The 14,124-nt window shown below is 43.2% G+C and overlaps 1 protein-coding gene across 10 annotated transcripts in view; it reads right to left on the bottom strand.

Moving 5' to 3' along the window:
* FAM114A1 (family with sequence similarity 114 member A1) overlaps positions 1–14,124 on the bottom strand; it is a 56,843-nt gene that overhangs the window by 28,481 nt on the left and 14,238 nt on the right. For 3 of the 10 annotated variants that reach the window (XM_083754998.1, XM_083754994.1, XM_083754991.1), the window contains exons 3-5: positions 6,043–6,161; positions 4,813–5,127; positions 1,001–1,087 (exon numbers count right to left, since the gene is read on the bottom strand). In XM_083754998.1, the coding sequence (XP_083611124.1) occupies positions 1,001–1,087; positions 4,813–5,112 (387 nt within the window). In that variant the 5' untranslated portion in view covers positions 5,113–5,127; positions 6,043–6,161. Of the gene's footprint in view, positions 1–1,000; positions 1,088–4,812; positions 5,128–6,042; positions 6,162–8,255; positions 8,368–14,124 lie in introns of those variants that run through there. The other 7 variants (XM_083755000.1, XM_083754997.1, XM_083754996.1 and 4 more) reach the window with 4 other exon arrangements.

Genomic DNA, 14,124 nt, shown 5'->3' with positions numbered 1-14,124 from the left:
CAGATTTTGCAGGCCACACAAGATGAATACTGCAACAGAATAATTGTAAGGTAACAGTGATATTTGATTCTCTGGGAGGGGGAAGCCTGGTCCACTTTCTCTCTCTCAGGAGGGAAGTGAGGCCTCAAGAGATGACTTGATGAGCCATCACAGATCAAGAACTGCAGACAGAGTTTTCATATCCCATATAGCATCTACAAACATTATGTTTCCATGCACTCTGGTTTCCGTCACGGTGTTCCATTGTGCCAGAAGCAGTTTAGTCATGCTGGCCACATGACCCGGAAACGCCGGCTCCCTCAGCCTGAAAGCGAGATAAAGCACCGCAACCTCATTGTCACCTTTGACTGGACTTAACCGTCCAGGGGTCCTTTACCTTTTTACCTTTACCTTACAAACACAATGCTTTTTAATACAGAGTTCACACATTTCAGATGAGAAGCACCAAGCAATCAACCACCATATAATATGCCTTATTGGCCTATGTACATACACACGAGAACCAGCCTATATTTGATGGAACTATTCCTCTTGCTATCCTTTTAGGGCCAAATCAAGCATTAAAACATAGTTGAGTCTAGTTTTAGCCCAGTGACATATTTTTCATAATAAAGAATCTTTGGGGAAAGGGTGACTTGCAATAGAGGGATGGCATGGAAGGGAGTACTTAGCTCATTTCCCGGCAACCTATTTCCTTTGAAAGCTTTCCCCATGATTTTCCCTAGCCCTGTGTTTATTTGCAAACACGGGTCTGAATCCTTGCAGAAAGAAAAGTGGCTGGGAGAGCAGGGGTTTCAGGGGAAACATGCTAGCAAGAGGTCTTAAGCAGCTGCCAGACTGATGTTATATTCATCTCAGTTATCATTTTTACTTTGTCCCAAAAAGGAAGGGGGAGAAGTGTATTACAGTACCTGCTGATGTCAAGGGCTCATTTATACCTTTTAGATATCAAATCAATTACTTTAAAATATTTTATATATTCATGGTTTGGATACTTAACAACTGTAGCAGAAGCTGTTGAAAGCAGAGATTTGCCCCATGATCCCCACGTTGTCCATCCACTCCCTTTAGGAGAAGAATCCATGTCCTGCAGAATAAATGTTAAGGATACTGTCAGCACAATTTGTATTTTTCCAATATAGATACTTCTATTTTTAGAAAAAGAATAATGGGGGTGATATGTCCCCACTCACCTTAATTAGGCTGCTTCACACATGATGCTAGGCTAGAGACAGAAATAAACCAGGGCTTACCATGAACAAACAGCATGCAGGTGCACACTGTTCAATTGTGTCTTTCTGGTGCCAGGAAAACAAACCCAAAGGCCGGGCTTAGTGTTATGTGCAAGCCAGCTCTCATAGTCTGTTCCTCCCAAACCATGAACATTGATTCTTCATTTTTGAATGGAACTATCACATGCTTAATGCAGCATGTCCTTCTGGAAAAAAACAGCTTTAGGATGCTGGCCTATAATGAGTGTCTTTTAACTGATTCAATAACCAAGGTTGCATTAGAACAGTGGTTTTCTAATTGGGTTCCAGAAAATTTTGGGGTTCCTTGGAAGTTTGCGGGTTTCCTAATGGCAGGATAAGCAGTGACAGACAACCTTCACCAAAGGACCACTTGCCTGCCATTAACATTTGCCTCCAGAGTGTACAGCTGCAGAAGAGTGAGGTATGTAAAGGTAAAGGGACCCCTGACCATTAGGTTCAGTCGTGGCCGACTCTGGGGTTGCGGTGCTCATCTCGCTTTATTGGCCGAGGGAGCCAGCGTATAGCTTCCGGGACATGTGGCCAGCATGACTAAGCCGCTTCTGGCGAACCAGAGCAGCGCACGGAAACGCGGTTTACCTTCCCGCCGGAGCGGTACCTATTTATCTTCTTGCACTTTGACGTGCTTTCGAACTGCTAGGTTGGCAGGAGCAGGGACCGAGCAACGGGAGCTCACCCCATTGCGGGGATTCGAACCGCCAACCTTCTGATCGGCAAGCCCTAGACTCTGTGGTTTAACCCACAGCACCAGCCGCATCCCTTGTGAGGTATGTAGTAAGGCATAAATTCTGTTGACATAGCATGGTGGTGAGGCTCAACAGGCCTGGCTCATGCTCTTCAGCAGCTACAAGCGATGCTGAACACATTCCTTAGTATCCCTTGCAGCGCACAGGGGTTCTAAGCAAATCAAAACAGAAAGGGTACTGTGAAGTTAGGAAGCGTAACTGCACCAGAGTATTACGGAAGCTAAAAATCCTAGAGCGCTTTTAGTTCTTTCCCCACATTTTAAGTATGCCAGCCTTAACAGGGACCAGATGCTTTGGCTGAAACAAAACTGGAATGCTGGGTGGCAGGTGGGAAGGGAAGTTATTTATATGTATGATTCTCACTGTCAGATGGAGTGAATGAATAATCTCCTCTTGCAGGCTTTGGTTTATCTCCCTTTCACCTGAAATCAATCAAGCATCTTTTCAGCTTACACAAAGAATTAGCTGAATGCAATCTGATTGAAAATTGATTAAATTCTGCTGACTGGAGAAAAAGCAGCTATTGCTGCTATAGTTTTATTATTTATTATAGGCACACAAGCAATAATGATGTTGCTGCCAGTTCCATGATTCCATCTACAGACATACCGTATTTTTCCTTCTATAACACGCAGATTTTTTCTTCTAAAAAGGAAGGGGAAATGTCTGTGCGTGTTATAGAGCGAATGTGTGGTCCCTGGAGCCGAAAAATCATGCAAAAATCAAATCGCGGCGCTGCACGCTGCACGGAGAAGCGAAACCTGAAAAGAGGAAGCGGCTGCTTTCCTGCATTCTGCCTCAGGGTCTTACTGCCCACCCTCCTCTGTTTCGTTGCTGTGTTTGCTGAAACGGAACAAAGAGCAGGGAAAGCCCCTCCCCTCCAGGCAAGCTCCGGTGCTGCTGGGGGAGAGGGAGAGAGAGGGGGGAAGGGAGAGAGAGAGGGGGGAGGGGGAGGGAGAGAGAGAGGGGGGAGGGAGGGAGGGAGGGGGAGGGAGAGAGAGAGAGAGAGAGAGAGAGAGAGATGGCTGGCTTGGGTGGGGGGAAACTTTTGCCTTTCTTTCCTCCCTCCCGTTAAATCCCTCTCCTGCATTCTTAGCCAGCTGCTTCTCTGCACACCCCTCTAATGTCCCTTCTTTGTTTTTCCTTCGCTCCCCACTTAAAATGTGGTTACAAAGCATGGATCCTCAGGATCTTTGCATTGGGTCACCCCAAATTCACCATCAGATCACATAGCATGTCCATGGCTACAGCCTGCCCCCCAAAAATCACGCACCCACTGTTGCCTGGGGCTGCAATGGTGCAAAAATGTGGTTAAAAAGCATGGATCCACAGGAATTCTCAGGATTTTGGCATTGGGTCACCCCAAATTCACCATCAGATCACATAGCATGTCCATGGCTACAGCCTGCCCCCCCAAATTCACGCACCCACTGTTGCCTGGGGCTGCAATGGTGCAAAAATGTGGTTAAAAAGCATGGATCCACAGGAATTCTCAGGATTTTGGCATTGGGTCACCCCAAATTCACCATCAGATCACATAGCATGTCCATGGCTACAGCCTGCCCCCCCCCCCAAATCACATACCCACTGTTGCCTGGGGCTGCAATGGTGCAAAAACGTGGTTACAAACCATGGATCCACATGGATCCTCAGGATCTTTGCATTGGGTCAGCCCAAATTCACCATCAGAGCACATAGCATGTCCATGGCTACAGCCTGCCCCCCAAAAATCACGCACCCACTGTTGCCTGGGGCTGCAATGGTGCAAAAACGTGGTTACAAACCATGGATGCACAGGGATTCTCAGGATTTTTGCATTGGGTCAGCCCAAATTCACCATCAGATCACATGTCTGTGGCCACAGCATGAAGCACAAAAATGATACATCCACTGTTTCATTCAGAATGTTTTTTCCCTTGTTTTCCTCCTCTAAAAACGATGTGCGTGTTATGGTCAGGTGCGTGTTATAGAGCGAAAAATACGGTACTCTTAACTTTTGGGAAACTTTAGCACCAAGGAAAGTTCAATCATACATGAAGCTTAGCTTTTACCTTTCAGCTTTTGACCATTCTGGGCTCTCGGTGTAGTGTGCACTGCTTATTCTTGGTTTGCCAGAGGCAAGCTAGCTATGAAGGGGCAATCTTAGGATGTTTTATCTTCCCTAAAAAAATCCGAATTACTGCCTCTTTGGAATCTCTTACTACAGGCAAGATAGTCCCTAAACATGCTGAAACATGGCAGGAAGGAAGCCAACATGGTTTTGTTCCAGCAGTACAACAGCATTCTGCCTTTGCTGCCCCACCAACTGCTGCTGACTTGGAAGGCTGATAACCAAAGACAGAAACTATTGTGCATTCCCAAACATATCTTCACAGAAACCAAAGGCATACAGTAACCCACACTTGGAAGAATGCAAGAATATTATGCAAACACACATTACAGGGACAAAAGCATAGTCTGTTGTTTCTGTTTGAACTGATTTTTATATAATGCCAACTACAGTAATCGATGGCAATGCACATTCCTTTAGCATGCTATATGGGAGTGTACAACTAACAAAAGCAGCCGGAAGAAGGGCTGGCAAGGCACATTATGAAGGATTGGCACTACTAGAAGAACAAGGCAACCCCACTCAGCCCTGTTGCTGAAAATGGCAGCCCTGAGTCACTGTCTCCCACCTCTCTCTATAACCAGCAATGTATGGTCATCTAGGGACTGTGCATCACTGTTCTAACTATGACACAACTTTGTATACTGCATGAACAAAATAAATAAGAGATTTTTAAAATTCTTACTGGGCCATTATTTTTGTTCAGTTCTTCAGATCCAGGTTCTGGTTCAAGGCTCACAGATTCACTGCAATCAGTAGGAACATCTGTAGTTATGCCTCCGCTGGAATGTTCCACATTTGAAGGATGCCCTGAAGACATCTGGTCGCCTTCCTGTTCATTGCTAGAGCTTTCAGAACGTTGCCTCTTATCATCTTGTATTTGTTCCGTCTTTTCATTCTGCATTGCTCTCTCAGAAGTTGAAACATTGCTGCCATGTTCCAATATTTTCTCTTGCGTAAACACTTCACTTCCGTCACCTGACATTTTTTAAAGAAAATTCTGCAGGAAAAGAAATTAACATGTTTGTAATACAATGTTGTGATTATATGAAAACTTTAAAAAAAATAATTCTTCTATCTGAACATATTTGTGTCTCCTATCATCTAGACTGGGATGAAGGCATGGCTAAAAGGGGCTCAGAAAGATTTGCCTCCAAATTGGCACCAGCTGCAATGCCCCCTTGGGCAGCTTACAAAGTGCTTCAGCAGTTTTTGAAGCTTTGCATAAGGTAGAATTCTACTCCTATGCATTACATGTGGTGAGGTCAATCCTGCTTGGTCTGGGCACACAACATTGCTGTGAAGGAAAGTCTCTTGTGCACCTGAACCAGCTCAATTTGGCTGAGCTTTGAGGCCCCAAAGTTGGGACTTCAAAGCACCATGCAGATAGCAAGGTGCTGTTAAAATGAAGGTTTCCCCCCTTTATTCCAGCAATTGTTTCAATGCAACACCCTTCAAATTACCATACTTTTCCGTCTATAAGATGCCCCCATGTATAGGACACGCCCTATTTTGGAGGAGTCAAATTTAAGAAAATGGGGGGAGATGGCACAGAGTTGTTGAGCTTTTTTGTGGGGATTACCCAGGATTGAGCTTTTTTTAGGGGGGATTGCCGAAAATGGCTCACCAACACACATCGCTAAATCCGCCTCCCGTCTGTCCCATCACCAGCAGAAGCTGCCAATTGCCCACCCAACTGCCAGAATGTCAGCCAATCAACACCACCCATTGACGCAGCAACCAATAACACGCACAATAGCTGCTGACAGCCACGGCAGCAACCAATCAAACGTCCACCCTATGCACTATCCATGTATAAGACGACCCCCACTTTTTAGCATGATTTTTAAAGAAAAAAGCATAGTCTTATACACGGAAAAGTACAGTAATTTTTTTTAAATTATAAAGCACTTACACAGTGGTGCAAAGGCTTCCACGGCTCTTCTTTTCAAGAACAATTTGCAGCTGCTTGGAGCAGCTAGAAGCATGGTGCTTGCTGCACTCATTGAAACATTTTGAACGGGGGCAGGAGACCTTGAAAGCAGCAGTACATATTGGGTTATTGGGTTGTTCTTGTTTTTATTTTGATTATGTATTTTGTGTTTTATATTGTGATTTTATCCTGTGAACCGCCCTGAGACCTGCAGGTATAAGGCAGTGCACAAAATTTAACAACAACAACAACAACAACTCCTTCCTGGATAATGGTATAGAAAAAAATATGGCTGTCCCAATTTACCTATAGGGCCAGGCATATTTTATTCCATATACTGTCCCTGTAAGGCTGTTATTATTACTACCATAATAACAAAAATACAAAGCCACTTGGCAGAATTTGGCTCATTCAAGTAAACTGACCTATAATGTAGAACTCTTTGACGTTGCAATGTCTGGACTTTGATTTATTACAGACTTTTTTTTTAAGATTTCTTTTACCATTAATATGGTTTGACAGCCCCTAAGAGCCACTCACAACATAATAAATTAAAGTTACATCAATAAGCTACATATCTTATCATGCACCTGCCCAAGTGGACTTAAGTCCATGAAAGTTTATGCCATAATAAATCTCTTAAGTCTTTAAGGTGCTACAATACTTTTTATTTTGTTTAGTTTTTGCAACCCTCTGAAATATCTTATGCCATAACGCAAACAGCAAAATAACAAACCAAACTATCTTTACAGATAATTAGTTCCAACCAGATGTGTGATGGGTAGTCACATTTGTTGGTTCACATGACTGCTCTATACAGTGTTTGTATGTGTCCATGTACATGAAACACATTTTACAATAAAGAGACATTTTACAACAGAAAGTGTTTGCAGGTAATGCAAACTGAACCCTCCTTCCTGTCCAACTTAGCTTCCCACACTACAAATAAGTGGTACCTATTCTAGAAGTGAGCTGTCTTTGGGGGGAAAGTGTCGTGTCAGAAGCCATTCAGCTACTGCTGTTAAAATGATAAATCCCTTCCCTGTGTTATACATGAATGGGATAGACACATGAATAAACAAGCATGGCTGTTCATGTTATGTCTAGTTTGCCGCCCAGTTTACCTTTATGCTATGAACAGGTATAAATTAAACAAGCTTGGATTAGACTGACATCTGCTGAGAACTAACGCCTTAACGCAGTGTTCTTCAATACGTAATCCACACTTCAAAAGGAATGGCCGATTCACATGTTACAAGAAAGAAGCGTGCCTTTTACAGACATGCACACGTGGCAGGGAGCACAGGCCAATCATCAGTGCCTTGTTGTGCACACACACACACACACACACACACACACACACACACACCTTTTACATCAGTGGACACAGACTCATCAAATTGTAGAGTTGGAATTGACCCTGAGGGCCATCCAGTCTAACTCCTTGCAATGCAGGAAGCACACTTTTCTACCTCTCATGGGCGCAGCCAGGATTTATTTTAGTGGAGGGGTAGGAAGCCAGGATGGTGTGGGAGCAGGACACCCTGTCACCTGTCTAGCAGATTTGGAAGGAACTGCCTCCGCAACAGTTGTTTTCAATTACTTTATTTGGACCCCAAATGCTCAGGGAAAAAATCTTCCTACAATTTCTACTTTTAGTTAAGTATTTTTATTTATCTATTTACTTGATGGGAAGGCGACTGCCCTCTTGCCCGTTCCTTTTTATAGGTGCGCACCGCACCTATTTTCCCACGGAGGCGCCACCGAAAGGCGTCCTCGGGATGGCACACAGGGTCTGCCTTCCTTAAAACAAACCGATTTGCAAGCGGTTCTCGCGAATCGCTTTAGGGGAAGCCTCTCACGCCTCCATCCATCCAACGGTTGCTGCCCTTTGGAGATCTCTCCCCTAAGTGGGCCCATATAAACCCGTGGCTGGAGACGACAGAGAGTCCCCCCCCACCCCGTACCCACCCTTCCCCGGGACAGAAGCTTGAGTTATGGTTGCGGCGAGTTTCACTGCTCCCGCTTGCAAACTTCTCGCAGGCAGAAGATTACGCCGGGCTCTTCCTCGCCCATCAATACTGAACACCATCGCCAAGGGAAAGGAAGGAAACTTTTCGGCGCGAGGGGCGCTTCAAAAGTCTCCAAATCGCCATGGGGAACAAAATACAAGGAGAAGCCGCGTCGCCCCTTACCGCTGAGCTGCTGCCTGCTTGGCGCGCCCCGAGCGCCTTCCGCTCTCCGCCCGGCCACGTCGGCACAGGCCGGGAGAGGGAGAGGAGCCGAGGGGCGGGAGCGGAGGGCCGGGCCGGGCCGGGCCGGGCCGGGCCGGGGGGCAGAGCTTTCTCCGGCCTGGTCCTCCCACCGCCAGGCTTGCTGCTCGTTCGAAGGAGCAGGGCGGCGCGACACGAAGCGGGTACCGCCTGCCGGCGGGCTCGGATTTTACCCTGCTGCGAAGAGGGAGGGAATCCCGGACTATGCACTCTGGCGGGGGAACGGAGCAGGCGGAGAAAGCTGCCCGCTGGCGTCTCAGTTTGGGGGCAGTTCCCAAACGTTTTGCTTCTTTCCCTACTCTGCCTTCTTCCAAAGGGCAACAAGACTCGATGTGAAGCTCTGGGCAGATTTTGGCATCTCTCCTCCAACATTTCTCAGATGAAAACAGGGACTTCCTATTCCACCCTCATCATCGTTATTATTTATACCGCACCCATTTGACCGGCTTGCCCCCCAGCCACTCTGGGCGACTTCCAACAGATATAAAAACAAAACAAAACATTTTTATTTTATTTTTTAACTTCCCTATACAGGGCTGCCATCAGATGCCTTCTAAAGTTTGCATAGTTTATTTATCTCCTTGGCTCTGCGGTCACATAATTCCATACCCTTCAACATTTCTCCGATGACAATAGGGACGTCCTAAGGAAAAGCGGGACATTCCCGGATCAAATCAGAAACTGGGATGCTGAGCTTTTCTAGACAAATAGGTGCCTACACTCATCAGTTGTTATAGTAAGTGCCACACTTTTTAACAACAACAACAACAATTTATTATTTATACCTCGCTCATCTGGCTGAGTTTCCCCAGCCACTCTGGGCGGCTTCCAACCAAACAGTAAAATACAGTAACCTATTAAACATTAAAAGCTTCCCTAAACAGGGCTGCCTTCAGATGTCTTTTAAAAGTTTGGTAGTTATTATCTTTGACATCTGGTGGGAGGGCGTTCCACAGGGCGGGTGGCACTACTGAGAAGGCCCTCTGCCTGGTTCCCTGTAAGAGGTGCTGGTACTGCGTACCCTTGACTACCCCCTGAAAAAAAAGAAAGGACTGCTGGGACAGCTTTTGTAAATTTGGGGCTGTCCCTGGAAAACAGGGACCCTTGGAGGGTCTGTTGGCAACCGTGCAGGGATGGCGGGGTGAGGGGGTATATTTTCAGCATCTCATATGGCGCTGCCCTAAGAATGTTTCTTCAATAAGTGAATTCCTTGTAAGTTTTGCGGGGCTTCGGCTTTAGTCCTATATCTTGCATACCTTATAGGACTTGCCACAGAGTGGAGTGCTGGCCAGAGGTGTTCCAGCACCTGTAGCAGACCCCCAAATGGCACCCCCCTGTTCTCCAGGGAAGAAGGGGTGAGGGAAGATCTACATCAGGAATGAGGGGGGAAATAAAGATCTGCATCGGGATCTGCTGTCCCTGTGGATCCTGTTGCTTGAGGTGGTGGCCTCACCTTGCCTCATAGGTGGACTGGCCTTAGCGGAGTATAAGGATTGCACAGTGACTCTTCACCTCCTGCCCTGCCTGGTTCTGTATAACTGATAACTTTTGATTTCTTGATACACTTAAATGTTTAGAAATGGGCTTTTAGAGATGGGAGATGCACATTTACTTGAAAAGTACATTGTATTGAAGGAGGAAAGTTGATGACCGAAGCTTTTTACTACTTCCTCTTCTATGTGGCTTTGTACTTAACCTGACTTTTACCCAAATCACTTAGAAAAGTGAAAGATGGCTGATGCTTCCCGCCTCTGTATCTTGAGTGGGGGATGTCAGGGGACAGGAGAAAGAAGTGACCCAAAGGGATGATGTCCATGGAACTCAGAAATCCAAATGTATCATGGTTGTAAAATGCTTTGTGGCTCCTGCCTCAGCTTAAATTCTCCAGCTCCCTTTAAAATACTATAAGGTTAGCTATCAGGGTCTGAGCCAGGCCATTCCTCTTCCTCTTCCCTGCCCCCGCTTTCCTTTTTAACGGATGGTCAGCTGCTCTCATCTTCTGTGTCTCTTCCCCAGGACCATACTCATTCTTTTTTGTTTGTTTGTTTTTTAATTCACAGTCTAATATTTTCTTTCTCCAAAGCTGGGGAATCACTCATGCAATAAGAAGCCCTTAATTGTCTGTGGTGGTACCCGAAGTCTTTGGCCCATTGTATCATTACCGATTTAAACTCTTCATCTTTCGTATACCATTCCAATAATATCTTGACAAAGTTTTAGATTCATTATTTATTATGTCTGTTTGAAACTTTGAATCTTTCTCTCCATAACCACTTTCTTTTATATCTTTTCTAAACATTTCATTTACTTGGAAATAATGCAACCAATCATATACATAGTCTTTAACTTGTTCATATGGTTTCAATTTCCATTTTCCTCCTTCTTTGATTACCATTTCACCATATGTAATCCATTTACTTCTCATATTTATTTTCTTTACGCTCATAACCTCCAGTGGAGATAACCAATGTGGTACTTTTGGTTCCAATAAATTTTTGTACCTGTCCCATACATCTATTAACGAATTCCTGAAAATGTGGTTCTCAAAACCTTTATGAACTTTCTTTTTATCACACCATAGATATACGTGCCATCCAAATCTGTTATCAAAACCTTCCAAATCTAGTAATTCCTTATTTTCTAATTTTATCCATTCCTTTAACCAACATAGGCATGCTGCTTCATAATATAATTTCATATCTGGCAGGGCATAGCCTCCTCTTTCTTTTGCATCTGTTAGTAACTTATATTTTATTCTTGGCTTTTCCCCCTGCCAGATATACCTTGAAATCACTCTTTGCCATTCTTTAAAAATCCCTACCCCCTTTATAATAGGGATAGTCTGAAATAGAAATAGCATCTTTGGAAGCACACTCATCTTTATCGTAGAAATTCTGCCCCAAAAGGACAGGTATAATATTAAATTTGATGATTGGGAAAAATTGTGGAAAGAAAATCTAAAATTTACTGCATGCATGGCATTGAAGGAAAACGTGATGAAAATGTTTTACAGATGGTACATCACACCGGTAAAATTAGCAAAAATGTATAAAACATGTAATAAGTGTTGGAAATGTAAAGAAAAAGAAGGAACGTTTTATCATATGTGCTGGGAGTGTAAGAAAGTGAAGAGTTTCTGGGAAGCGATATATAATGAATTGAAAAAGATGTTAAAATATACTTTTGTAAAGAAACCGGAAGCTTTTATTTTAGGGATTACAGGAAAAGAAATAAGAAGAAAGGACTGTAAACTTTTTCAGTATGCAGTTACGGCAGCAAGAATTTTATTGGCCCAGAAATGGAAACAAGAGGAAATACCGACGATACAAGAATGGAGAATGAAACTGACAGACTATGCTGAACTGGATAAACAACTGGGAAAATAAGATATGTGAGAGACCAAAAGTTTACTGAAGACTGGGAAAAGTTTGTGGAATATTTGAAAAATGTGTGTGATGTGCAAACAACGCTAGTGGGGTTTCAAGAAGCACTGTAAAAGTTAAGATGTATTGTCAAAAAGAAATAGAAGGGGGAGGGAAAATAAATGGCAATACAATGAAGAGAATGTGTACTGAAGAATAACTATGGATGATTACCAGAGAAGCTGAAGGAAGTCCAAAATGTTTTTTATTTGTTAAAATTTGGATAAAATTGTACAATTTTGTTGGAAAATTAATAAAAATTTATTTAAAAAAATAATTGTCTGTGGTGGTGGCCCCATTTCACTGTCCTGCTGATAAGCACAGGACCACCCTATTTAGTTTTGGGAGAAGTGGGGGAATGCCCCAAAATGTTGCAGTGAATTGCTGGATAGCTACATGATGGTCCTGTTCAGGACTCTAGCCAGCATCAGGAACATTGCAGTACTACTGTTCAGGTTTAACAGGGGCGGTAAGAAGACTTTATTTATTTATTTATTTATTTATTTATTTATTTATTTATTTATTTATTTATTTTTCACTCCTGAAATCTTCCATGGACAATCTACAAGTGCTCCACGGTTAATATTGTTAATACTTATTTAATATAACTAACTTCCACCTTGTCCTATAATTAACCAAATAGCACCACCTTTGGGTCTTAGGGAAGAATAAATCCAGTTTATGTTTGTTACAAAATGAAGCACTTTTCCTGATTATAAAGTGTTAGGTCAGGACATCACAGGTCTTGCACTAGGGTCTCAAGCCAAAACACCCAGATGGCCTGCTATTGGCACCACCGGGGCAGCTCATAGGCACAAGGAGCTCCCAGCTTGATCTCTCTTGCACTGCAGGAATGCTGCTGTAATGGTGAAATACTACTATGACTCCATCAGCCCAGCAAAACCAAGTGACCTAAGAAACAAATAGGAACTTGGTTTATCCTACAGAACCTAACCCAGCTGGAAAACACTTGGAGTGTCACTCTTTCAACTTCTTCCTTTAGCTCTAATTAATTTTCAAGGGAGGAAAAGGTAACTATGCTCACCACCTTATGCTCAAGAGGGCACTATGGTGTGTGTGTGCGCTTAAAGGCTTTGTGGACACCAGGAGAAGACCTCAGTGGGGCCATTGTACCCATGGGTGTCATATTGGCGACTCTTGTATTTTTTATGTAAATAATCTCATAATCATGTTTACATACCCATTCTTTATCAAACATGTTAAAACCCATGCTTTCCTCTCTTTTCCCTTGATTTTTTTTACTTATAATTCCAAATTGCCATTTTTCAATAAAGAGATGTAAAACATTTCAGTGCATTTTACTGTCTTCTGTTAATTGCAGACTAATTCCAACCTAGTAAGATGTGATATTGTTATATTTCTGTATAGTGCCTATTTTCTTCAAATACAGAAAAAGTGATGGGTGATATCTTCATCATCGTTATCACCATCTATTAATTTATAAATTTCCTTTTACATGTGTGTCTTAATGTGATTTACAAGCATACCATAAAACAGCTAAAAATAGTTTGGAAAATAACAACTAAGGATAGGTTTAAAAACAATACAGAATGAACAGCTAAGGCAGATAACTTTTCGTACTCCTGAAAAAGCATGTTGAAACGGTACTTCAGAAAGTACCGCTAGTGAGGGGCTGTCATATCTCAGATGGAATGCTGTTCTACAAAATGGGCAGTCATGTTGAAAACCCTGTTCTGAGTTGCTATCGAGAGGACCTCTCATATTTTAGAATTTCTCCTGTAAAACAGTGACCTGCTGGGTCTATAAGGGATAAGGGCAGTATCTCAAGTAACTTAGTCCCAAACTGCATAGGGTCATGCATGTTAGTTTTATGAGTTTGTGAGTGCCTTGACTCCCCTAAATTACTGGGTCTAGTGAGTGTTAGAGTTTAAGTAATGCTTAGAGTATTAAGATGGACTGGTAGAGGCTGAATTTAGCAGTATCAAAATACAGACCAAACCAGTTTTTCCATGCCCATGAAATTGCCTGGGAGAAGAGCCACCAAGAAGAACAAAATGAAGGTAATGAGCAATTAACAAAGCAAATACTATATACTGGACACCAGATGGGTGTGAGCCCCTCCTTCCACTGAGAGATAGTTAAGAGAGAAAAAGCAGAATGGAGTTTTTAGGATTGCAGTTGCCTGGGTTGTGAGCTAGAGAGAAAAAGTGTCAGTCTGTTAAACACAGCAAGCTAACCAGAGGGACAAAGAGACACATTTTATTTCTTTTTGAATCCAAGACTGCATCAATGCGAGGAACAAGACCCTCTTGGAGTATAATGCTTTGAACCCGCCAATCATAGGGTCAGGTTGTATAGATGTATAAATATCCCATGTATCATAAAGA

Source organism: Podarcis gaigeae, assembly GCF_964106915.1.
Source record: "Podarcis gaigeae genome assembly, chromosome: 9".
Taxonomy (NCBI): domain Eukaryota; kingdom Metazoa; phylum Chordata; class Lepidosauria; order Squamata; family Lacertidae; genus Podarcis; species Podarcis gaigeae.
Note: the sequence above shows the minus strand (reverse complement) of the source record. Positions and strands in the feature narration are given on the sequence as shown.